This window comes from Nicotiana tomentosiformis, chromosome 2 (genome assembly GCF_000390325.3).
Source record: "Nicotiana tomentosiformis chromosome 2, ASM39032v3, whole genome shotgun sequence".
NCBI lineage: Eukaryota > Viridiplantae > Streptophyta > Magnoliopsida > Solanales > Solanaceae > Nicotiana > Nicotiana tomentosiformis.
Genome location: NC_090813.1, coordinates 149,796,406 through 149,823,423, shown reverse-complemented (window position 1 = coordinate 149,823,423; position 27,018 = coordinate 149,796,406). Strand labels below are relative to the sequence as shown.

At 36.4% G+C, this 27,018-nt stretch overlaps 2 protein-coding genes and 1 long non-coding RNA gene across 3 annotated transcripts; all 3 read left to right on the top strand.

Annotated features, from left to right (window-relative positions):
* The first annotated feature begins 1,117 nt into the window (after window positions 1-1,117).
* Window positions 1,118-5,919, top strand: LOC138906729 (uncharacterized). Its single transcript, XR_011414334.1, has 2 exons — window positions 1,118-1,582; window positions 5,437-5,919. It is a non-coding gene; the product is annotated as an uncharacterized lncRNA (long non-coding RNA).
* Window positions 5,920-12,559: 6,640 nt separating this feature from the next.
* Window positions 12,560-12,916, top strand: LOC138905852 (uncharacterized). Its single transcript, XM_070194370.1, has one exon. The coding sequence runs from the start codon at window positions 12,560-12,562 to the stop codon at window positions 12,914-12,916; it is 357 nt and encodes a 118-aa protein (XP_070050471.1).
* A 7,174-nt stretch (window positions 12,917-20,090) lies between these two features.
* On the top strand, window positions 20,091-20,654 carry LOC104093566 (VQ motif-containing protein 22-like). Its single transcript, XM_009599327.4, has one exon. The coding sequence runs from the start codon at window positions 20,091-20,093 to the stop codon at window positions 20,652-20,654; it is 564 nt and encodes a 187-aa protein (XP_009597622.2).
* The last annotated feature ends 6,364 nt before the right edge of the window (window positions 20,655-27,018 follow it).

Here is a 27,018-nt window from a genome sequence, read left to right as displayed (position 1 = left end):
GCAAAAAGAAACTTCAAAATTTTGAGATTTCAATCCTCTATTTCACCATGATCAGCAGGAGCAGCGGAGCTTACGGGTCCTTCGTCGGAAATTACATAGTATATATTAGGTCAATTTTTTTTATATAAAAATATTAAATATTAAATTTTCTAACCTTTTCCACGTATTTATTTTTTTATTTTTTTGAATCCCATTGATTAAAATTCTGATTAACAGTATTCCTACTTATTATTTATGTGATTCTAACTTTGAAATTATTTGTTAATAGCGAAGTTACTCTACCACTAAAATAAGCCTCACTCTGTTCAGGAATCTTGATTGGAAGTTTTAGCTTCATAGCAGTGACAAATATTTATAGAAACACTATATTTTATAACAATTATTAGAGGCGTGCTTTTTTGTTCTAAATTTAAACATCGTTGACCATCCCCTTAGACTACAAAGCTGGAGTGTTATCTTCAGATGACATATGACGTATCTCTTAATATTACATTTAGAACAGACAATGACTCATCAACAAAGGAAACTAGTAGGAAATTTCCATTTGGTCATTAGTGCTAGAGTATAGACTTAAAAAGACTTACATTAGCACTTTCTCCTGGTTTTTGGTCCCTTCTATTTTGTGTCAAAAATTTAGTAACAAACAAAAAGATATAGACTTATGGTACTATTTAGTTTTTCTTTTCTTTTTTCAAATTCTTCTTTCTAAGCACAAGTTTAACAAAGTATTTTTTTATTCCGTTCAAAATTGTGGTTCGTATAAGCAAAAAGATGAATTTTACAAAAGCATCAAAGTAGTATTAGTAATTACATTTTGCATTGTGAAGAATAAAACATGAATTTTGTTTTCATATCCACGTGTGACACAAATCGAGTTGAGACCTACTGTGGAAAATAGTACTTTATGCTTCCGAAGTTGTGCCAACCCGTTGGACGTTAGTTTTAAAAGAAGCTTGATAGACAGTTTAGTCCCTAAATAGTTTCAGTTAATGTTTCTTTCTTTCAGTTTATCCTCTTTAATTTTCCTAAATGTCACCATCTAATCCTAGTCAAACGTTGTGAGGAGAATGTACGGACCTTATCCTTTTATTTTGTTTGTATTCGCTCAGCTAGGGCATAAGTTGTAAGCCTTTGCACTTCAGCAGTCATTAATGAAATTAAACCCTAGTTTCATCATAGCAAAAGCAGTTGTGCAAAAGAATTAGAAGTTGCATGTGATTTTAATTTTTATTGTCTCTTAGATTTAGCCAATACAGCGCCCAATAATTGCTAATCTGGTACCGAACCGACAGATATCTTATCGTTTGGTTAACAAATTAGTACATTTAAAAGCTGATAATCGATAAGTCGAACCATTAAGCGTAATTATCCATCCGATCCGCCCAATAAGCAGCCCTAAGTGCAGATGCCTGCAGGTCATGTTCAGGTCCAAACTTCAGCTAGTCACCAAGGGGGAGGTGCTGCTAATGGAAGGACATATCAGCTTGATGCTACCTTTCCTAGAAGCACCAACATGACTATGATGACCAAGTTGGAGTTCCCACGTTTCAATGGCACCAACTTGAGGGCTTCGATGTGTAAGGTAGAGCATTTTTTCTCTTTTGATGAAGTAGAATGCACTCAGCGGGTTAAGGTAGCTTCTATACATTTTGATGACATAGCTATAGAATGACATCTTGCTTATTTAAGAAGTCGATCACATTTATCTTATCCTACCTGGAAAGAGTATGTGTATGCTTTGATGGATAGGTTTGTGTATTGAGTATAGAGACCCCATGGCTGAGCTTAAGTTATTTAAGTAGATTGTATTTTTAGAAGTCTACTGGATCATGACTAGGCTGATTATCCTCCTTGAGTATACCATTACTACTTTTATTACTGGCTTAAACCTGAGATCTATTTCACTGTCAAAAATCACAGACCATACTTACTACCTCAAGCACCAACTAGCTAGAAACACTAAGGCTCAGGTGAATGCACAACAGAAGTTAACCAAGGCTTCCTTGTACGGTAGTGGGTACTCTCAGTCAAGGGGTGCTTCCTCTAGTTCAATGTCTATAAGTGTAGGGAACAAAAAGGAAGATGTCTAGTTAAGGGATCATCCAATTGCCAATATAGACAGGAACACTACTAGGAGACTTATTCCAACTAAGATGAGTGAGAAAAGCTAGAAGAGGATGTGCTTCTTTTGTGATGAGAAACTTGTTCCAGGTCAAATACAATTCAACTAAGTAGTTGTATCTATTATAAGTTCAGGAAAATACTAAAGTTGTGGTAGAAGAAGTGCCAGAAGATCAAGAATGGAAGAAATGGATCAAGAGCAGGAGGAAGCCTGTGACATCTCAGTTCATGCCCTAAATAAAATCAATGGGTTTCTTATAGGGGTGACAGATATTGTGAAAAGAGTACCTTGAGTATTCTCATTAACCTTGGCAGTACTCACAATTTGATTAATGAAGAGGTAACAAGAGGAATAGGGGGTAATAGTATGGCAATAACTCCTCAGAATGTTAGTGTAGCTAATGGTAGCAATGCAGACTTCTGAGTTGTATAAGGGGCTCACGTGGTTGTTACAAGGAGTGACATTCACATCTGACTTGTTCAAGTTACTTTTGAGGTCAGTAAATATGATTTTAGGAGTATAGTGACTATGGCCTTTGTGGGATCTCAAGCTTAACTTCAAGGAATTAACCCTTGGGTTCATTTATCAGGGAGGAGAGGTGGTGTCGCAGGGAACCACTAACAAGACAAAGACTATAAATGCAAAAACGTTGGACAAGTTGGAACGAGAAAGAGCACATTCATGATCAGAGTCCTACCTGGTAAGAGTGAAGAGGACCTCCATATAGTTGAGATTTTCTCAAATGTTGGCCTTAACAGAGGAGAATAAGCAGTAATTTGAAGAACTAAAAGGGTAACTACCCTCCGGGGGATCCTTTGATCACATGATTCCTTTGCAAGTTGGAACCAATTCCATTGATGTCAGGCCCTACAGTACTCCTCTAAGCAAAAATATAATATTGAAGGCTTGGTGAAGAACATGCTTGACCAGGGAATAATGTAGCCCAGTTCCAGTCCATATGCCTCTCTAGGTGTATTAGTCGGAAAGAAAGATGTGTCCTCGAGACTCTGTGTTGATTATAGGGCACCAACAAGACTGTCGTTAAGGACAAATTCCTAATTACAATAATTGAAGAGTTGTTTGATAAACTAGGAGGGTCCATGATCTACTCCAAACTTAATCAGGTCATCACCAGATAAGGATACATGTAGTATATGACCAAAAGACAACTTTCAGGACTCATTCAAGCCATTTTGAGTACTTAGTAATTCCAATTGGGCTTACTAGTGCTCCATTATGTTTCAAGGGACTCATGAACCATGTGTTCAAGGCAATTTGGAGGAAGTGAATCTTAGTCCTTTTTGACGATATTTTGGTATTTAGTAGCAGCCTTAAAGAGTACTTGAAACACCTAAGGATAAAATTTGATCTATTGGTCAAACATCAATTATTTGTACAAAAGTCAAAATGTAAATTTAGGACCAATAGGGTGGAGTATGTAGGATATTTTATAACTGTCGAAGGGGTTTTCACTAATCCTAAGAATATAATTGTTGTTCAAATATGGTATGTGACAAGAACTATGAAAGAATTGAAGGATTTTCTTTGATCGGCTGGCAACTAGAGAAGGTTCATAAGAAGGTACGGGATCATTAGTAAATCACTCATAGATCTACAGAAATAGGAAGGATTCAATTGGACATGGAGTGATACAGAGGCTTAGAGAAACTGAATGTGGCTCTAGTGTCAGCTCCACTGTTAGCTCTCCCAAATAGTTTATTGCTATTTGTAGTAGAGACTGACACATGACTTGGTGCAGATGAGAAGGTCATTCAATAGCCTACATAAGCAAAGGGTTATCTGGGAAGCATTAGAGTCTATCTGTGTATGACAAAGAGTTGCTTGACTTAGTCATGGCAATAACTAAGCAGTCTCAGTATCTCAAGGGCAGACCTTAATTTTATGGTGAGAACTAATCAAAAAGCCCTAAAATTCCTCCTAGATCAAAAAATACACACCAACTCCTAGATGAAATTGATAGCCAATCTCATGCAATATGACTTTGTTATTGATTACAAAAAAAGGATAGAAAACTAAGCAATTGACTCATTATCCAGGTTGCCATTAGTTGAGCTAGCTGACATGATTATGGCACCTCATGATCCTAACTTATTTCAGAAAATTAAGAATAGTTGGTGTAAGGATGTGGAAATGGCTAAGCTTATTACCAAAATCAAGGATCAACTAAATGATAAGAAGGGATAGACTCTTGTCAATCATTAACTTAGAAGATATGGAAGGCTAGTGGATGGTAATAATCCAGTTTTAAGGAAGGCAATAATACACCTATGGCATGATGGCCCCATTGGAGGCCGTTCAGTCATGGACAATACTCAGAGAAGATTGGCCACTCTTTTCTGTTGGAAAGGTTTGGAGGATGATGTGGTGACATGACTAAACAATGTACAATATGCCAAAGGAACAAATATGATAATTCAGTATGTTATGGTCGGCTTCAACCCCTAGTGATTCCTGAATTGGCTTGGTCAAGCATAAGCATAGATTTCATTGATGGATTGACCACTATCTTGGTGGTAGTTGGTAGGTTAACCAAGTATGACCATTTTCTTGGTTTAACTCATCCTTTTACTGTACCATCAGTAGCTCAGTTATTCCTTGATCATATTTTCAAACTACATGGGATAATAGAAAATATTATTACTGATAGAGGTCCCATCTTCATCAGTAGGTTCTAGTAGGGACTCTTCTCACTACAGGGTATAACTTTGAGTACATTATCAGCTTATCATCCTCAGTCTGATGGTCAAAATGAAGTGTTAGAGCAGAATATTGGAGACATACTTGAGGTGTTATTGCTTTGACAATCAGAAGGATTGGGTGATACACTTGCCCTTGGATGAATGGTGGTACAATATCATCTTTCACTCAACAATTCACTCAACTCCTTATGAGGCTCTATAAAGGCAACCTCCTTACATTCATTAGTCCTATTTTCCAAGTGAATCCACATAAGATGAAGTTGATCGTAGCCTTACTAACATGGAGCTTAAGTATGAGAATCTTAAGTATCATTTTACGGAGCCAAACATAGGATGACAGATTTGGCTGATAAATATAGGAGTGACAGACAATTTCAGGTTGGAGATTGAGCCTACCTAAAAATTCAAGCAACTCTAATTATCTACTCAAACCTTCTCAAAATTGTCAGCCAATTATTATGGCCCCTATCAGATCCTGCAGAAGGTAGGGACTGTTGCTAATTATAAACTATCTTTTTCACTTCAAGTTGCTCTCCATCCCACTTTTCATGTGTCCAACCTCTAACCTTGCTACACTGTTCCAACTATATTTAGTCATCCTCCAACAACAGGGATTTCAAGCTCAAATTGTATAGAGCTCGGGAGATATTAGGCAAACGAATGATTAAAAGGGGAAACAAGGTATTACCACAGATATTGGTGCAATGAAAGACTCCGCTAAAGAATCAGGCCACTTGGGAAGACTATGCTACAATGAAGATGAGGTTTCTTGAGCTCCTTCCTTAAGGTCAAGGAAGTTTTCAAGGAAAGGGTGATGATATAATTTGATTTGAGATCTGCTGTGAAAAATGGTACTTCGTGCTTCTGGAGTTATGCTTACCCTTTGGTGTTTCTTCATTTTAGTTTAGCCCCTTTGATTTCCTTAAATGTTGCCATCTAGTCCTAGTCAAAAGTTGTGAGGAGAATGTACGTACTTTTTCCTTTTATTTGTATTTGTATTTGTTCAGCTAGGGTATAATAAGTTGCAAGCCTTTGCATTAACAGTTATCAATGAAATCAAACCCTAGTTTTATCTTAGCATAGTTAGCTTTAGTTCTTAGTCGTCGTCTTTTTTTTTTTTTACATTGTTCCATTGGTTTTTATCAACATGTGAACTCTAGAACTGGATTACACATAGGAGAAGTGTTAGAGAATAAATCACATGTCCTATATCGATTGTATACGGGTTCATCGACCAGCTTATAAAGATCCTAGGTTACTTCACCATCACTCTAAAATTTTGGATTAAATATTCAGATTCTTTCACACTTTTGAGCAAAAATAATTAGTTTTGTCTAAATGTCATTGTAGGCATATAAATTTTATTAAAATTTAATTCATAAAATGATTTGGACTATATTTTAAATTCAAGATATATTGGTCCAAATAGATATTATGGGCTAATATAATTGAATTAATTATATAAGTCTCATATATATATATATATATATATGGATTAAATAAATAAGTCTTAATCCATTGGGCTAGCCCAGTTAATTGGGCTAAAGTGATGAGCCCACTTCATTAAGCCCAATATGCCATCTTCCTAGAGGCCCAGTTTGGTGCCACGTGTCAAATGGCGTGGCACACCAAGTCAAACGAAGGAGACAATAGGATCGTGCCACGTGTCAAAATGACAAGGCATGCCAAGCCAAATTGAATGGCCAATGAAATCGTGCCACGTGTGCAAGTGACATATTTTGGCTAATCAAATGCGGCCTTGTCACACTTCAATTTGATTGATCGGAAAGAGTTTGTTCTTATCATAACTCTTCCCTCCCACAACTATAAATAGGGGTCTTCATAACCCAGAAAGGAGACCGGAAGTTATAACAAGAAGCAAGAGGGAGCTCGTGGATCAAACGCTACAAATTTCTCTAAAAGCTACAAGCATTCAAGTGTTCTAAGGATTAAAAGATCAAGACGAAGATTCACGAACAAGCTGCAAGCCCTTGGATTAAAAATACGTCAAGATAAAGATCAGGCCTCAAGCACTTGGATTAAAATAAAATAAAATTCAAGATTGAGCTTGAAGGCTCTTTTATTTACTGTTGAAAAGTAGAATCAGAGGAACCATAGAGATTGTAACACTCAAATATTTAAAATAAAATACTACGATTATTGCGATATGTTCGGTCTTGATTTTCTTTTCTCGACGCAATTTATTGTCTACAAATTCTGACATGCCCAGTGGAATAATCTCTACCTCTCATCTCAACTTTTTAATCACCAAAGTTTAAGAACATCAAAATGGCTTCAAAGAAAATCAACACCAGTTCAACTTCCACTAAGGCTGCTAATTCCAGGTTCTATGCTGATGTGGAAAGCATCCTCGATGTTACTTTTGGAAGCTTTGGACCAGTTACGAGGAGCAAATCAAGCTCGTTAGGACAACAAGCACCCCATGTGCCGTTCGCATCAACCTTATTTTCAGATCTTCATCCTCAAAAGGAGCAAGATCCTCCACAAGCGCAGCCGAAGGAGGAAGCGATGCTGCTGAAAAGATCAAGAAAACTCTTGCTCTGCTTGACCTCTCTGGATCCAAGCACTCTGCTATGAAGGAAAATGATGATGCTTCAAGTGATGGATCCTCCCCACTTACACCATATAGCGTGAGCCAATCGAGGATCAATCTGTATGATAATCTATGCTACTCTCCATCGTCCACGACAATCATGTAAACCATGGTGACAAACACTTCATCTGTGGAAGAACAGTTGGCAAACTTGACGGAAGCAATCACTGGCTTTACCAAGTGCATGCAAAATCAAAATGCTAGAATTGACAAGCTAACAGACAGGGCAGGAATATTGATGGAAGAAGAATCCACCCATGCAACTGGCAAGCTCCCCGAGGTTCCAGAGAGTAATTCTCCCCCGAGACAAGTTGCATCTGCTAAGGCTATCCCTGTCTCATCTGAAGGGATGATTTCAATCGATCAACTCAAGGAGTTCATTGAAGGAACTATTAAAAGCAAGTGCAAAGTTGTCACCAAGTCCTCTCTCACATACGCAAAGCATATACTGCGAGGATCGTTATATTCAAGATGTCTGCTGGCTATCAACCTCCAAAGTTTCAACAGCTTGATGGAAAAGGAAACCCAAAGCAACATGTGGAACACTTCGTTGAGCCATGCAACAACGCTGGGACTTATGGAGATTACCTCGTCAAGCAATTCGTCCGCTCGCTAAAAGGAAATGCTTTTGACTGGTATACAGACCTCGAGGCGGGATCTATTGATAGCTGGGATCAACTAGAGCAATAGTTCCTCAATCGCTTTTATAGCACAGGGCGCACCATGAGCATGATGGAACTTACAAATACTCGTCAACGGAAGAGTGATCAAGTTATCGACTTTATCAATCGTTGGAGGAATGCAAGCCTCTACTGCAAAGACAAGCTTAGTGAAGCTTCTAGCATTGAGATGTGCATCCAAGGCATGCATTGGGGACTCCTCTACATCTTGCAATTTATCAAGCCTAGCACATTTGAAGGACTTGCGACTCGTGCCCATGACATGGAGTTAAGCATGGCCTCCGCTGGAAACGAAAGGTTGTCTATCTATGAGCCTCGCAAAGGGAACGTCAAGTAAGAAGTCAAGAAATGGAGCAAGTTTGCACCCAAGTCTGAAAACAAAAAAGCTATAAATATCAACACATCACCTGTGAAGTTCACAACGAAGGTGAGCAAGAAGCGGAGTACGAAATCCACTTCTTTTCAAGATAAACCAAGTGGAAAGTTGAATCTAAAAGAAATGCAAGAGAAGGATTACCCATTTCTGGATTCTGATGTGCCAGCAATTTTTGAAGAACTCAGCGAGTTAAATCTCATTGAGCTTCCGGAGATGAAGCGGCCAAATGAAGCTAGGAAAACTGATGACCCAAATTACTGCAAATATCATCGACTTGTGAGCCACCCTATGGAGAAGTGCTTTGTCTTCAAGGACTAAGTTATGGAATTGGCTTATGAAAAGAAGATCGTGCTTGAAGATGAGAAAGCAAGTGCAAACCAAGTCTCTATATCACCTTTGGCTCATTCAGTCCGAATGAATTATATGGTTTTAAAGAAAGTAAAGATGGAGAATTACTGGAGAACAATAAAGTTGAAGTCGATCAACCTGATTATGATGAAGGTTAGACGTTGGTGACTCGTCGTAGGCGCCACAAAAGGAGACCACGAAAAGAATCAATAGAACAACCAACAATGAAAATAATGGTAAAAGGACCAAGAAAACGGAATCTAGTTAGGTGTTTGAAGAAAGAAAAAATGGAGGTGCACCACCTTCAAAAGCCACGACATCCAGTGACCTTGGAGGATTTCTTGCCATGTTAGTTCTGCATAAAGATTTCCCGTGATGGTATTGAGGCCTCTTGTTGTAATGCTGATAAAGGGGAAGAAAAGAGTGATGACCTACCATTGGCACCATCTCCAGAAAAGCTCATCGAGTCTATCCCTCAAGAAGTTAACGCGTGCGAGTAAAAAGTTACGTTCACAAATAACGACCTTCTACTAGGTGACAATCTTCATAACCGCCCATTATACCTGGTTGGCTATATGCGTGATGAAAGGGTAAATCGAATTTTGGTTGATGGGGGATCCTCAGTGAACATCTTGCCAATTCGCACTGTGAAAGAACTTGGTATTCCCATGAACAAACTTTCGGAAAGTCGTGTGATGATCCAAGGATTCAACCAAGGGGGGCAAAGGGCCATATGCGCGATCAGGTTGGGAATCACCATTGAAGATATACAATCAAGTGCATGACTGCATGTGATCGATGCAAAGACTTTATACAACGTTTTGCTTGGAAGGCCTTGGATACATGAGAAAAAAGTGGTTCCATATACCTACCATCAATGTTTGAAATACTACGAAGGTGAAGTCGAGAAGCAGATAATTGCTGATGACGAGCCATTCACCAAGGCTGAGTCACACTTCGCCGATGCAAAGCTACTTGAAGAACCGCATTATGAAGGAGCTAAAAGTTGATGATGTCATGAATGACAAGGATGACGGGTCCACGACTAAGAGAGCTGAGGTGGTTACCGACAAAACCAAAGTTGTTACTGAGGAGGTACAACCCGACGCGAATAAATCTCATAAAGGGAATATTGCGTCTTATGGAAAGAAAGTAAGTCCTACGCTCCAATATGTCCCTAAAAGAAAGAAAGATGAAGGCGAATCATCTAATCTCCAAACTAACATGCTAAAGGAGTTAACTCTTCCGGTAAAACAAATTGAGGCAGTCTCGAAGCCACTTGCAGGGTTTGTAGCCCAAAATCGTTTACAAAATGTGGCGTTCCCTATAAAGCGAATAGATGAAGGTTTCTAACGCTTACAGGCTATTTGCAAAAGCTGGATACAATCCCAATGAGCCATCAAAGTTAGGGAAGCTCCCATCAGAAGCTGCGACGAGGCAACCACGTGAAGGTTGGGATACAAGCAACCGCCACCAGTGCGCATCTCCATAAGAAGGGCGAACAACAATTATATCACTGTAGAATACAAATCTGTCACTTCTAATAAGCCTTCTATCTTTGATCGACTTGGAAATCAACAATGAGAACTTTCGTATTTGAGAGATTGGATCCACTAAAGAAGGGGAATAAGTTCCAGAGAAATTATCGAAATAGAAGAACACCCGCTTTGCCCAAAATTTAGAAGATCTCTAAAGATTTCCAAAGTTTGGTTCCTTCTAGAATGAAGCGACAAACAAAAGTCATGGTTTCGTGTGATGAGGTACTGAAGGTGAAGCCATATACTATTGTCTACACTAAAGAACGTGATGAATACAAAGAAAGTATGGGTTCTTCGTATCATGTTACTACACAAGGCGGGCGTGGTGTTTTATCTCTAATGGAGGATGACGAGAAATTGGACGTTGTTTCACCGTGTTATCACATATCCTTCAACGATAGGGACCCTTAAGAAGATGAAGATGCGAAAGATGCTCCCCCGGAACTTGAAGAAGGGGTGAAGGCAACGATTGATGCCTTAAAAGAAGTTAACCTTGGCACTGATGAAGAACCAAGACCCACCTACCTAAGTGCTTTACTAGAAATTGATGAAGAAAGCACTTATATTGAGTTACTCAAGGAGTTTAGGGATGGCTTTTCTTGGAGTTATAAAGAAATGCCTGGCTTGGACCCTAAAGTAGCAGTCCATTACCTTGCATTCAAGAATGGCGCTCGTCCCATTATGCAAGCTCAAAGGCGCTTTAGGCCGGACTTGGTTCCCCTGATTGAAACCGAAGTTAACAAACTCATTGAAGCTGGATTAATTCGGGAAGTTAAATACCCAACGTGGGTTTCAAGTATTGTCCCTGTAAGAAGAATGGACAGATTCGAGTGTGCGTCGACTTTAGGGATCTCAACAATGTGTGTCCCAAAGATGAATTCCTGCTTCTTATTCCATAGCTAATGATCGATGCTACTACTGGATATGAGGCAATGTCGTTTATGGATGGTTCGTCAGGCTATAACCAAATTCGCATGGCACCAAAAAATGAAGAGCTTACTGCATTCCGCACCCCCAAGGGTATTTATTGCTACAGGGTAATGCATTTTGACTTGAAGAATGCTGGTGCTACTTATCAAAGGGCTATGCAGAAGATTTTTGACGACCTTCTCCACAATAATGTCGAATGCTATGTGGACGACTTGGTGGTAAAATCAAGAAAGAGGGGCGACCACTTGAAAGACTTGAGAATGGGTTTGAGTTGCTCCGGAGGTACCAACTTAGAATGAATCCATTGAAATGTGCCTTTGGAGTTACTTCTGGAAAGTTCCTTGGTTTCATTGTCCAACATCGAGGGATTAAAATTGATCAAGCCAAAGTAGATGCAATTTTGAAAATGCCTGAGCCTCAGGATATTCACGAATTGAAAAGTCTGCAAGGAAAGTTAGCGTACCTTAGGAGATTCATATCAAACCTAGCTGGGAGGTACCAACCATTCAGTCGCCTTATGAAGAAAGGTGTCCCTTTCAAATGGGACTAAGCGTGTAGCAATTCCTTTGAGAACATTAAATCCTACTTGATGAAGCCTCCGGTTTTAGCAGCCCCTATACTTGGAAAGCCGCTGATACCATATATTTCAGCACAAGAAAGATCTGTTGGAGCGTTGTTAGCCTAAGAAAATAGTGAGGGGAAAGAAAACTCTCTTTACTACTTGAGCAGGATGATGACACCAAACGAGCTAAATTATTCGGCAATTGAAAAGTTGTGTTCGGCGCTAGTCTTCTCAATTCAAAAGTTAAAGCACTACTTTCAAGCTCATGTTGTTCGTCTTGTTTCTAAAGAAAATCCCATCAAGTTCGTGATGTCAAAACCTGTTCTTAGTGATCGACTAGCGAGATGGTATCTCTAATTTCAACAATTCGAGATTTTGTACATCCATCAAAAGGCTGTAAAAGGACAAGCATTGGCAGACTTCTTGGCAAATCACCCTATACCTAACGATTTGGAGCTAACTGACGAACTACCTGATGAGGACGCAATGGTCATTGAAGTTTAACCTCCATGGAAGATGTACTTTGATGGTGCTGCACATCGCGGAGGAGCTGGTGCTGGTGTAGTATTTGTCACTTCTCAAGGTGAAGTTTTGCCCTACTCTTTTACGTTGACGCAACTCTGCTCTAACAACGTTGATGAGTATCAAGCACTAATACTTGGGCTTGAAATGGCTGTAAAAATGAAGCGATTACAATTACAAGTCTTTGGTGACTCTCAGTTGGTGATCAACCAGCTTTTAGGTAGTTACGAGGTCAAGAAACCTGAACTACGCCCATATCATTATTATGCTAAAATATTAATGGGATGGGTCGGTGACGTGACTATTCAACATGTGCCAAGGAAAGAAAACAAGAAGGCTGATGTTTTAGTTGCCCTAGCTTCATCGTTAACTTTGCCTGATCAAGCACAAGTTACTGTCTGCCAAAAATGGGTAGTACCGCCGCCAAATGAGGTTGAAGGTGAAGGAAATGAACTCAAGCATCTTGTCGCTATTTTTGAAGCTGAGAAAGAAGAATGGCGATAACCCATTATCGACTACTTAAGCTATGGGATACTTCCAGAAAATCCGAGAAGAAGAACTGAAATTCGTTGTCGTGCACCTCGCTTCCTTTACTATAAATATACTTTATACAGAAGCTCATTCGAGTGAGTACTCTTGCGATGTTTAGGGGAAGAAGAAGCACTCCAAGTTTTGCAAGAGGCACATTCTAGGGTATGTGGGTCACACCATTCTGGACCAAAGCTCCACTTCCATATAAAAAGTATGGGATATTATTGGCCAACGATGGTAAAAGATTGCTTAGACTACGCTCGAAGATGTAAGGCTTGTCAATTCCATGCGAATTTTATTCATCAACCTCCTGAAGTGTTGCATCCGACTGTGGCATCCTGGCCGTTTGACGCTTGGGGATTGAATGTTGTTGGACCACTGCCAAAGTCCTCTGGTGGGCACCTATGCATCTTGGCTGCAACTGACTGAAGTTGTTGCTCTTAAGGAGGTAAAGAAGGGAAATGTTGCAAGTTTCATCCGAGTAAACATAATCTATCGCTTTGGCATTCCTCGTTACATAATAACGGATAATGGAAAGCCATTCGATAAGACTGAAATTTTATTCTTCTTTTGAACTTTGGATCTCATATGACTTAGAGGGGGCAAGCCTTCATGATAAACCAGTGTCTTCAATGGGGCGATTATAGTCTTTTAGGAGGCTACCAAGTATTTGCACTGAAGTTCAGGGATTTACTATGTCTTCATGTTCACCAAATCTTTAACTCCTCCGGTCTTCAAGTTTGCTGCTCTTCAAGTTAAAATGTTTAAACCCTCCAAGTCTCCAAGTTGAAGTCTTCAAGTCCGTCGGTCTTCAAGTTGAAGTTTCCAAGTTGAAATCTTCAAGTCTGTCGGTCTTCAAGTTGAAGTCTTCACGTTCGCCACTCTTCAAGTCAAAGTCTGCAAAGTCCGCCAAATCTTCAAAGTTTCCAAATATTCAAGTCAATGTCGTCAAGTCCACGAAGTCTTCGAGTTGAAGCTTTATATTTTTCCAATCTTAAAGTGGACGTTTAAGTCTCTTTGCACCTTAAGTTGGCCTCTTCGTAGGTTTGTCCTTAAAAGGAACTATAACTTTCCAATCTTAAGGTGGACATTTAAGTCCATTTGCACCTTAAGTTGGCCTCTTCATGAATTTGTCCTTAAAATGAAACTATATTTTCCAATCTTAAGGTGGACATGTAAGTCTCTTGAGATTAATCTCTCCGATGTCGGGGCACATTGAGAGTAATCTCTCCGATAGTCGGGGCACATTGAGAGTAATCTCTCCGATAGTCGGGTCATTTTGAGAGTAATCTCTCCGATAGTTGAGCCACGTTGAGAGTAATCTCTCCGATAGTCGAGCCACATTGAAAGTAATCTCTCCGATAGTCGAGCCACATTGAGAGTAATCTCTCCGATAGTCGAGGCACATTGAGAGTAATCTCTCCGATAGTCGGGTCATTCTGAAAGTAATCTCTCCGATAGTCAAGCCATTTTGATAGTAATCTCTCCGATAGCCGAGCCACATTGAGAGTAATCTCTCCGATAGTCGAGTCACATTGAGAGTAATCTCTTCGATAATTTGGCCATGAGAGTAATCTCTCCAATATTCGGGTCGTAATGAGTACCCTAAGATTGTCTTCTTCATGCATAGATTATCTCGTTAAACAAGAACACATGCTTCTTGTTTGACCTAAAAAAAAATGACAAAAGAAGAAAATCACAAGAAAGACAGAAGAAAATTTTCCTGTCGAATATGGACTTAAGCGATAGCCATCTGAACTGCAAGTTAATACTAAGAGCACATGAAATATGGAGTTTATATAGATGCTTCAAGGTGGTTATAGGGATATAAATTCCGGTGTGGGACTACTCTAATTAGACCCCAAAAAGGAGTCAAATTACAAAGTGTTATTCTCGTGATTGGAAAGGATTTCTATGAGGCGGTGGGCATTTCCTACTTACGATCAAATTTGGGAAAGATCTTGCAGTTATAATAAAATAAGGAAAAACATCTTAGTAGCTTGTATTAGTATCGATATGCAAGAGAAATCTAACTCCTTTGATGATTAAGCTATCTGAGAATCAAATTGATATCCCTACAAATTTGATATTGATCTACGTGAAAGGAAGGCATTTTGCTTTGTTGAAAACTAAAGCATCAGTTGTCTTATTACTGCATGTGAATGGACAAGTGAATTCCTCACTACAAATTTCAAATGCAAGAAAAAAATATCACTTGCAAACTTTTTGAAATCAATAAGTATAGTTCGTCAGTTCATTTAAAATGAGATTTGACGTACTACTTCCAAAATAATAGCAAATAAAGCTATTACTCTTTTCCTTACTTTAACAGAATGAGTCATTTTGAGCTATCCCTGAATACTTCAAACCTAGTAATGGAGATTGACTACTCACAAGTCTTGAAGTAGGGGCATTTATAAGCATATAAATTTTATTAAAATTAAATTCATAAAATAATTTGGACTATATTTTAAATTCAAGATATATTGGTCCAAATAGATATTATGGGCTAATATAATTGAATTAATTATATAAATCGAATATATATAGATTAAATAAATAAGTCTTAATCCATTGGGCTAGCCCAGTTAATTGGGCTAAAGTGATGAGCCCATTTCATTAAGCCCAATATGACATCTTCCTAGAGGCCTAGTTTGGTGCCACATGTCAAATGACGTGGCACGCCAAGTCAAACGAAAGAGCCAATAGGATCGTACCACGCGTTAAAATGACAAGGCATGCCAAGCCAAATTAAATGGCCAATGAAATCGCGCCATGTGTGCAAGTGATATCTTCTGGCCAATCAAATGCGGCCTTGTCACACTTCAATTTGATTGGTCAGAAAGTATTTGTTCTTATTATAACTCTTCCCTCCCACAACTATAAATAAGGGTCTTCATAACCGAGAAAGGAGACCAGAAGTTATAACAAGAAGCAAGAGAGAGCTCGTGGATCAAACGCTGCAGATTTCTCTAAAAGCTACAAGCATTCAAGTGTTCTAAGGATTAAAAGATCAAGACGAAGATTCAAGAACAAGCTGCAAGCCCTTGGATTAAAAATACGTCAAGATCAAGATCAGGCCTCAAGCACTTGGATTAAAATAAAATAAAATTCAAGATTGAGCTCGAAAGGTCTTTTATTTACTGTTGAAAAGTAGAATCAGAGGAACCATAGTGATTGTAATACTTAAATATTTGAAATAAAATACTACGATTGTTGCGATATTTTCGGTCTTGATTTTATTTTCTCGACGCAATTTATTGTCTACAGTCATGAAATGTGTTCTTTTCAATCAAACAATGCAAATGATTTTTTTTTCTTTTTACCATTGTAAAAATTAGTTCTTCCTCTAAGAGTGTGTTTGGTATGAAGGAAAATATTTTTCTTCGAAAGTAAGTGATTTTCTTATTTATTTTTCGATGTTTGGCTAGGCAGCAGAAAATATCTTTGGAAAATATATAATTTAGGCAGACACTGTATGAGACAAAATGGGTAAGGGCAGGAGAGGATGGTAGGTCGGAGTCTAGGGACCGGAGTGCAGTGGCGATGATGTTAGTGGGGAGAGGTGTAGGGGGTGGGGGTAGGTGTAGGGGGTGGAGTGGAGGTGGGATAGGAAAAAGGTGAGGAAGGTTGAGAAAGAATTTTAAAAAATATTTTTTCTCCTTTTGATGGGAAGTCATTTTTCTCCGATTGAAAAAATAATGAGTCAGGAAGAAAATATTTTTTATAATATTTTTAAGCCATGGAAAAATTGGAATTTCATACCAAACACACCCTAAATGACATAAAATATGATCGTTTTCAAGGAAAAAAGTAAAGTTGAAGCGATCAAACATACTTTCGCAAGTTCAAATTTGGAATTATTCTTTTAGTCTTCAGTTGCCTAGTCTGATTAACATTTAACATTAATGGTAAATGGTAACTTGCTCCAATCAGAGAAGCTAATAAACACGTGCTAGTGACTTTTGTTTAACTTTTGTACATCACTTGGACAAATTATTTTTTGATAACTTATGATTGGACTAGTAGGCATGAGCCAATGTAACTTAGCAGAACTAACATACGATGTTATCCTAAACTCATTTTACAATTCATCACCTTTTTCGTATTAAAGAGTTGTTGCCAACCACGAAAAAGTATGGAGGAATGGATAAGATTCAAGAACTTTAACCAGTGGGTTTAATTCGAGTTCTAAAAATGAATTTTTTTTGGTAGGAAGCGATTATCCCATTAATGAATCATACACGATGCAAATCAAAATTAACGGACTAGTGAATTCTGGACACATCAAATGATTAAACCAAAATTTTAAAAGTCGCTGCCCCTTCTTGAAAATAAGCACAAAAAGAAAAACATAAAGTGAAATAAGAACAACGAAAGTTTAAAATTACCGCAAACAACACAACCCCGCAACCCAGTTTAATTAAGAATGGACCCTCTTTCCTTTAACGGCAAAGGGCCAAATATACCCCCTTTACTTTCGAAAATGGTCTAAGAATAACCCTCGTTATACTATTGGGTTATCTATACCCCTGCAGTCATACTTTGGGTTCAAATATACCCCTCATTTAAACGGAGGGACATGTGTCATTGCCCTGTTGGTCAATTCTAAATATCTCCTAATTAATTAAAAACACTCATTACCCATACCCGGAAAAAAAATTTGTAAAAACTAAAAAAAAACTAAATTATTTTTTACTAAAAACTAAAAAAAACGAAAATATTTTTTTTTTCAGTTTTTACAAAAAAACCTGCTTTAAAAAAATTAAAATATATTTTCTAAAACAATATTTTTGTAAAAACTGAAAAACAAAAAGAGCTGAAAATCAATTTTATAAAGCAATTTTTTTTGTAAAAATTGGAAAAAACTGTATTATTTTTTTACTAAAAACTGAAAAAAAACTAAAATATTTTTTTTTCCAGTTTTTACAAAAAAAACTGCTTTAAAAAAAGTTGAAAAATATTTTCTAAAACAATATTTTTGTAAAAACTAAAAAAAACAAACTAAAAAGCAATTTTCTAAAGCAATGTTTTTGTAAAAACTAAAAAAACAAATATTTTCTTTTTTTCAGTTTTTAGTTAAAAATATTTCAGTTTTTTTCCAGTTTTTAATTGCTTTAAAAAATTAATTTTCAGATTTTGTTTTCAGTTTTTTACAAAATATTATTTTAGAAAATATTTTTCAGTTTTTTTAAAGCAGTTTTTTTGTAAAAACTGAAAAAAAAATTCATTTTTTTTCAGTTTTTAGTAAAAAAAAAATTTAGTTTTTTCCAGTTTTTACAAAAAAAAAATTATTTTTCGGGTATGGGTAATATGTCTTTTTAATTAATTAGGAGATATTTAGAATTGACCAACAGACACGTGTCCCTCTGTTTAAATTAAGGGTATATTTGAACTCAAAGTATGACTGCAGGGGTATAGATAACCCAATAATATAACGAGGCGTATTCTTAGACCATTTTCGAAAGTAGAGGGATATATTTGGTCCTTTGCCGTTCCTTTAATATAGTGAAAATGTAGAAACAAGGGTGACCTAATTTAGTTTTTTTTTTTTTTTTGAATTACCAAAATTATAAGAAGGACAAAAAAATGTCAGCTACCATAACAATATCTACTATGCTAGGTATAAAAGTATATCGAATTTTTAATAATAAGTTCAAACAGTAAATAATTCTGTTTTCTAGAACTAATAAGATAGCAACTACATAAAAAATACTACTCAAAAAGATATTAAATTATATAAAAGCTAAAGAATAATTGAGAAATCGTGATAGGAAAGAAAAAGGAATTTGCATGACCTTTCAAAGTATACCAAGGTCAATTAGCATAACAATGTCTGCTATACTATTATGTTTCTATGGCTGTTAAAAGAGGTGGAAATTCGAGTCAAAACTAGAATCTTGGCTGTTACAGTACTTATGCATTTTGTATTCAACATATATACGGCTGGAAGAAGACAAGAACACACATGTATTCATGCATACATAGTATATCATCCATTTCAATTTAATCACTGAACCTATTTAACTGATTTAAAAAAGTTGGAAACTTTTAAATTTCTGGTCTTAAACATGTCATAATAATTGTATTGCTAAATGACCTTGAAAACTCGTGGTCTGAAACTTACTATAACGTACATTTGTGTAGCTATATATATAATCGTCATTTAAAGGTATAATGAAAATTTTAAACTAAATTACATTCATTTTTAAAAAGGAGTCACTCTTCTTGAACAAGACTAAAAAGAAAATTGATTCACATAAATTAAAATAGCAGGAATAATATATAAACTAGAAATTAAAGGATGCAACAAATTATATTATGAGAAGCTAGGGTACTATTTACCATTCAAATATTCCATTCAAATATTCTTAATAGAAAAAAACTCACTTAATTGCTTTTATGTTAGTTTCTAATTATCTAAATTTATTTTACTAACTTTAACAAATTGACATTTGAATTGAGATTAAAATTAGAAAGATTAATTTGGCCCTCGTGCTACGAACCTCTTCATTCTTTTCAAAACAAGAGGAGTACTATTTGATTTTCCTATTAATCTTTCTAGCTTTGAAAAAAGGATTCTATTTCGTCACATGACATGTGCACTAGAACTTAAATTAATAGAGTAGTAGATTTTCTTAGATATGATTCATCTTCCTTTCCAAGAATTCTATTTCCTTTATTTATTTGTCATGTAGCATGCATGTTATTTCCAAGAAACAACATATCCCTATTTAGGCTTCTATACACGCTCTCTCCATTCTAGCCCCACAAGATGGCAGGAAAAACAGTACTCCTAGTAAAAGAAATGAAGTATAAAATCAGTAAATGGGAAGAGGGAACTGATGAAGATAGGTTTTTTTTTTTTTTTTTTTTTTTGCGGGGGGAGGGGGGGGGGGGTTGTGGGTGTTGGAGAGGAGAATTTACTTCTCTTACCTCAACATTTGAATGGTCAAAAGTCAAGATTGTCTTATAGTTGAAAAGGAAACATCAAGACAAAAGTGTCTTACTTTGACTAATAAGTCTTGTATAGATCTTAAAAGCCAAAGCATTTGATTCATAATTCTATGACAAACTGGCTAGTGAAGAAAAACACTGAGAGCTATATAGAGAGGTTATCCACCTAACCATAAACCCCACAAACAACATGAATAACAACACTATCCCAACTTCTCCTACTCAATGGAATATGGATATCCAAATGCCATATTACCAACAAACAGATCATTTTGAACTAGCAAATACCCCTTATGAAAGTTTCTCACAAGATTCTACAATCATGACCACTACTACCTATCCAAGTCATGTTACAATAAGTAGTGATTATCAGTATTCCAATTTAAGTCCTGAAAATTCCTCTGGAAATGGTGATAGCCTTAAAACTAGTATGATATCAAAGCCAGTGAAAAGGAGATCAAGAGCTTCTAAGAAAACTCCTACTACTCTTGTTAATGCCAGCATATCGAATTTTCGAGCAGTTGTACAACAATACACTGGTTGTCACACTTATCCAATCAAGAATCAAAGGGGTCCTATTAACTTAAGTTTTGGACCACAAACAGGTGATTTTCTTGAAAGTTCAATAGGAGAGGGTTCTCATTATGGATATTACTCTCATGAAGAAGCTGCAAATAAGGAACAAAAGCAAGAATATTTTCAAGAGAGTGGTTCTCCTGCAGGATATAGTAATTCTGGAAATAGTATAGGTTAAGTATTGAAGATTATGGATGTCACTGACTAATAATCTTCTTCATAGTAGGAACTAGGAAATGTCGTTTTGTTTTAATAAACTAGCTAGGTGTAAGAAATCACGCTTGAGCAAAGCCTTTCAATGGTTTTATCTATTTTTTTTTCTCATTGTTTTCTTCTTTTCACTTTTTGGCATTCATTTTTCTTTATTTCACATGATCTTCTCGTTCCATACTATTCCCTCGTCATCCCACCCTCCCTTTTTCTTTTTTTTGTTAGGCATCTCGTATCGGTTAATCTGGATTTGCATTCGGTAGGTTTACTAGCTAATATTCGTTAAAACGCTTCCTACCAAGTAGTTCTTCATAATTAATCCTCAGGCTCACTAATGTGTGGTTATATGCTAATATTTAGAACTAATATAATATTCACAATCAGAAAGGCTTGGATTGTTTTGATATACTCTACCTTATTTTATTTTTTTTAATTTTTTTTTACGTTTGCAAAATTTTGTATGTCTTCGTAATAAAGTTCATTAAAGCTTGAAATGAGATCTTGATGTGCCTAAAAACAGAGAAAAAAAGAAAAAAGCAAAGAAAGAGGAAAGTAACAAAACAATAATAAACGAAGGTGTTCCATATTTGAGCTGAGATCTTCAATATTATACTGTCAGAGTTTGAGAAGAATCCCTAAATACGTTTTTCGTGTGGAATAGGAAAGAAGAAAATACTTGTTTCCATGAAGTAATTAATATTGGATAAGGATGAGAGTGCTGTGCATGAGATAAGAAAGCACCAATTATTTTTAATTCCATCTCTTATGATGAAAGATAATTCGTTTGTCTGAATTCAACACCAAATTATTGGTTTCTTCATGGTATTTATGACTTCTGCCATTTACGGAAAATTTAAAATAGTTTTAAAAAAAATATGATTTTAATATTATATGGAAGTTATACATAGTTTCTTTTTTCTTTTATGATACTAAGATATTCTAGTATTATATGTCGGGTTCTTGAGAAACCAAATGTAAACAAGTATCGCCATACATTTGTCTTTTCTTTTAATAAATTTGAGAATTTTATTGGTGAGATAAACCTTTGGCAGAAAGAAAGACCAAGTCCAAGGGTGGAAAATTATGGTTGGTTGGACGTCTACATCAAGCCACTACTTGGAAATTAAGTTACACAATTCACAAATGAAACGAACTTAACTACATTTACTTTTTGTTCTTCGTTGACCCAAATCTTGTCACTTTCGGTACTACATCCAAAAACAAGAGAATGATAATATATAGTATTTCATTTTCCCCCTTGTGTCAATTTGTTTGCTACAATACACAAGTAAATAAATAATGGAGTTCACATTTGAAGTAGTGAGGGCACCTCTATTTCAGTTTTCTATTCCTTCATTTATCTATCCCAAAAGAGTTTTAACTTGTGTATACAATGTAATTAATTTTTCTTACACCGCTAGATTGAGTAACCTACAACAGTAAGTAATAACTATCTATAATAAGTTTCATACTTATGCTTTATTCTTTTTTATCTAGCCAAAAGTTATCATTATAGTAGATGAGAGTGTTCATCTTTGGCGTTATGAAGTTAGATCTTAGCCTCTTGTTCATGTAAATATTTTTAAAACTAATAAACTAATTACCACCTGAAGTTTCGAAAGAGCTTATTAGTGTCATCCCTTTTGCATAGTTTGGAATACTTAGGAGCTTATAATTGGGTTAGCAGCTAATTATTGAGTCCATGATTATGTGATACTCCCTCCGTTCACTTTTACTTGACACTTTTTGACTTTTTACGGCCCTTAAGAAATAATAAATAAAGTGTATAATTTACTATGATACCCATATTAATTGATGAATATTTTGTTGGATTTGAAAAAATAATTTGAAATGAGTAATAAATAACGTGGGTATAACAGAAATTTTTTTTTGTTATTCTCTTATATGCGTAAAGTGACAAGTAAAAATAAAAATATATTTTTAGTACACATGCCAAATAAAAGTGAACGGATCGAGTAATTAAGTTAGTTACTGCAGTGTTATGTGTTATTATTTTGTATTGCTATAATAAACAATTAAATTTTTTGAAAAAATAAAACAGAAAGTTAGTAATACTTGTTTAACGAAATAGATTCTGAAAAACAAGAAAACAGTATAGGAATAAATCGAGCTCACTGAATACACAGTGTGTCCTTAAGGAAATTATTTCCCTCAAGTACCCGAGGTGCTGGAATATATCCTCTCAGGATAGAACGATTTAACTCACCAGTGTATAGGTACCAAATCTCTGATGAACTGCGAACTACTCAATGGTCGTAAAACACACTGAAAAATATTGTGCAGAAGAAGAAGAAGAAGAAGAAGCTCAGAAAATTTCGTAAGGAAAGATTCTCGGATTTAAACTCTATCTATAGAGTTGATGGCAATGTTTCTGAAAAGGTTTGCAACCTTTTAGAAACAGTCATGGCTGTTGAAAAGGGGTGTTTGAAATATTGCGGGAAAAATATATTTAAAATAATTCGGAAAAGAAAACGAGCCTGACCGAACCGGGTCGCGGGTCATGGGTTATTCCGGATTGATTTTTTCGTTAATTATTTAATTAATTAATTAAATAATTGAAAGGAATTTTATCCAAAAAGATTAATCAATCAATCGATCTTTGAACAAATCCGAATCCGAATCCGAAGCCGAAGCCGAGCCGAGCGAGCGACGACGACGACGATGCGAGGCTTGCCTTTTTCTTAATTCTTTAAGAGCTAGAAGAAGAGCAATTATATATATACCCATCAAAAGCCTTTTCTTTCTCCGATATGGGACAATGAACCTTTCCCAAGGGAAACTCAAATATTTTATTTTTCCTCCATTTCTCATTCACCCTCTTTAAGCTACACAAGCTTAAAATCCCAACAATCTCCACATGAATAGGGAATGACTATAAAATAAAGGAATGCACGGACGCGTGTGTGTTTTACATGCAAGAATTAATTGCATCTAGATAAGTAGGTTTCCTTTGAACTTTCCGTAGTGAACTTATATCGGATATACTCGGTCAATCGGTAGATTTGATGTCTTTGAACCGTCGAGCTTTGTTGTATACCTAGACAACATAAGTCACACAATAAATTCTTAACCATCTATGGTTCTCACGGTTGTGTTCGTTTCAGCCATGAACACCGCCTGGTTTCATGAGTGCTTAGAGAATGGGCCTTTACTTTCATTCCCCTTGAAACGGCTTACACTTCACACTCACATATGTGATTTCTAAACGTGTAATCGTATAGACACACTATCTGGTCATATCCTGCCAGACTTAGCAAATCATTAAAAAACCTTTAAGCTTTGTTGACTCATCAAAAATCCTTAATGCTTTACCTCGATTTCTGAACATTGTCTTCATTACAAGAATGGGTTGAGTTATTTGATAATGTTGAACCGTCATTCATAACTTTGTTTGATCTCTTTGAACCTAGCTCGTGGGATCTCCAGTCTGCTAGGTAGAGTTACCGTCATGATGACTTGTCCTAGACTTTAACCCCATTCCTTTTGATGATCTTTCAACTGCCTCTCTAGATAAGCCTTTTGTAAGTGGATCTGACGAGTTATCTCTTGACTTTATGTAGTCAATTGTGATAACACCACTAGAGAGTAGTTGTCTAACGGTATTTTTGTCTCCATCGTATATGACGAGATTTTCCGTTATACATAACGCTCCCTGCCCTGCCTATTGCCGCTTGACTATCACAATGTATACAAATAGGTGCCAAAGGTTTGGGCCAAAATGGAATATCTTCCAAGAAATTCCGAAGCCATTCAGCTTCTTCACCGGCCTTATCTAAAGCTATGAATTCAGATTCCATTGTAGAACGGGCGATGCACGTTTGTTTGGATGATTTCCAAGACACTGCTCTACCCCCAATTGTGAAAACATATCCACTCGTGGATTTAACTTCAGATGATCCAGTGATCCAATTTGCATCACTATATCCCTCGATCACGGAGGGATATTTGTTATAATGCAAAGCGTAATTTTGGGTATGTTTGAGATACCCCAAAACTCGTTTCATTGCCATCCAATGTATGTGATTGGGATTACTTGTAAACCGACTCAGTTTACTAATAGCACATGCTATATCTGGTCGTGTACAATTCATGATATACATCAAGCTTCCCAATACTCTTGCATAATCCAATTGTGAGTCACTTTCACTTTCATTCTTTTGAAGTGCATAACTCACGTCAATTGGAGTCTTGGCAATTTTGAAATCCAAATACTTGAACTTGTCAAGTACCTTTTCAATGTAGTGAGACTGTGATAATGCTAGACCTTGTGGAGTCTTGTGAATTCTGATTCCTAAGATCACATCAGCAACTCCTAAGTCTTTCATATCGAATTTGCTAGCCAACATGCGCTTAGTAGCATTTATATCTGCCATGTTTTTGCTCATTATCAATATGTCATCAACATATAAACAAACAATGACTTCATGACCTGGAGTATTTTTAATGTAAACACATTTGTCGCACTCGTTGATTTTAAACCCACTTGCCAACATTGTTTGGTCAAATTTGGCATGCCATTGTTTGGGTGCTTGTTTAAGTCCATAAAGTGACTTAACAAGTTTGCACACTTTCATTTCTTTACCAGTTACCACAAAACCCTCAGGTTGTTCCATGTAAATCTCTTCCTCTAATTCTCCATTTAAGAAAGCTGTTTTAACATCCGTTTGATGGATTTCAAGACCATACACGGCCGCTATTGCTACTAACACCCTAATAGATGTTATCCTCGTTACTGGCGAGTAAGTGTCAAAGTAATCAAGGCATTCCTTTTGTCTATAACCTTGGACAACAAGTCTTGCCTTATATTTGTCAATAGTGCCATCAGCTTTCACTTTCCGTTTAAAGATCCATTTCGAACCTAAAGGCTTATTTCCTGGAGGAAGATCTACCAATTCCCATGTATGGTTATCCAAAATTGATTGAATCTCACTATTGACTGCCTCTTTCCAAAACGCTGAATCAGAAGATGACATAGCTGCTTTAAAAGTTTGAGGCTCATTTTCAAGCAAGAATGTCACAAAATCTGGTCCAAAGGAAGTAGATGTTCTTTGACGTTTGCTACGCCTTGGATCTTCTATACTTGGAGTATTTTCCTTTGGTTCTTCCCGAGGTCGTTTAGGTCTTTCACTTAACGACTCACATTCAATTTTTTACTGATAGATGCTTTCAGAGAATTCAGCATTATCTGATTCCATTACCGTATTAATGTGAATTTCGGGATTATCAGATTTATGAACCAAAAACCGACATGCTTTACTGTTTGTAGCATATCCAATGAAAACGCAATCAACAGTTTTTGGTCCGATTTTAACCCTTTTAGGTAAAGGAACTTGTACCTTTGCTAGACACCCCTACACTTTGAAATATTTCAAGTTGGGTTTTCTTCCTTTCCATTTTTCATATGGAATAGATTGTGTTTTGCTGTGGGGTACTCTGTTGAGTATTCGGTTAGCTGTAAGGATAGCTTCGCCCCACAAACTCTGCGGTAATCCGGAACTTATTAATAAATAATTCATCATTTCCTTTAATGTTCGATTTTTTCTTTACGCAATTCCATTGGATTGAGGTGGGTAAGGTGCAGTAGTTTGATGGATAATTCCATATTCCGAACATATTTCTGCAAATGGAAATTCATATTCTCCACCCCTATCACTTCTAATCATTTTGATCTTTTTATTCAATTTATTCTCCACTTCATTCTTGTATTGCTTAAATGCTTCAATTGCTTCATCCTTACTATTAAGCAAATAAACATAACAATATCGAGTGCAGTCGTCAATAAAAGTAATAAAATACTTTTTCCTACCTCGAGATGGTGTCGACTTCATATCACAAATGTCAGTATGAATTAAGTCTAAAGGATTTGAATTCCTTTCAATAGACTTATAAGGATGTTTTACAAACTTAGACTCAACACATATTTGACATTTTGATTTATTACACTCGAATTTAGGCAACACTTCTAAATTAATTAACTTCCGCAAGGTTTTGTAATTGACATGTCCTAAACGAATATGCCATAAATCATTTGACTCCAATAAATAAGAAGAAGCTGCAATTTTATTCATACTGTCAACAACCATTACATTTAGTTTGAAGAGGCCCTCTGTGAGGTAGCCCTTTCCAACATACATTTCATTCTTGCTTACAACAACTTTATCAGAAACAAATACACATTTGAATCAGTTCTTAACAAGCAAAGAAGTAGAAACTAAATTCTTCCTAATAGTAGGAACATGAAGAACGTTGTTGAGCGTTAACACCTTGCCGGAAGTCATCTTCAGGAATATCTTCCCATAACCTTCAATCTT

Bases quoted from the DNA above. Each gene is read 5' to 3' on its own strand.
- LOC138905852 (XM_070194370.1), top strand. From the start codon at position 12,560: ATGGCTGTAAAAATGAAGCGATTACAATTACAAGTCTTTGGTGACTCT.
- LOC104093566 (XM_009599327.4), top strand. From the start codon at position 20,091: ATGAATAACAACACTATCCCAACTTCTCCTACTCAATGGAATATGGAT.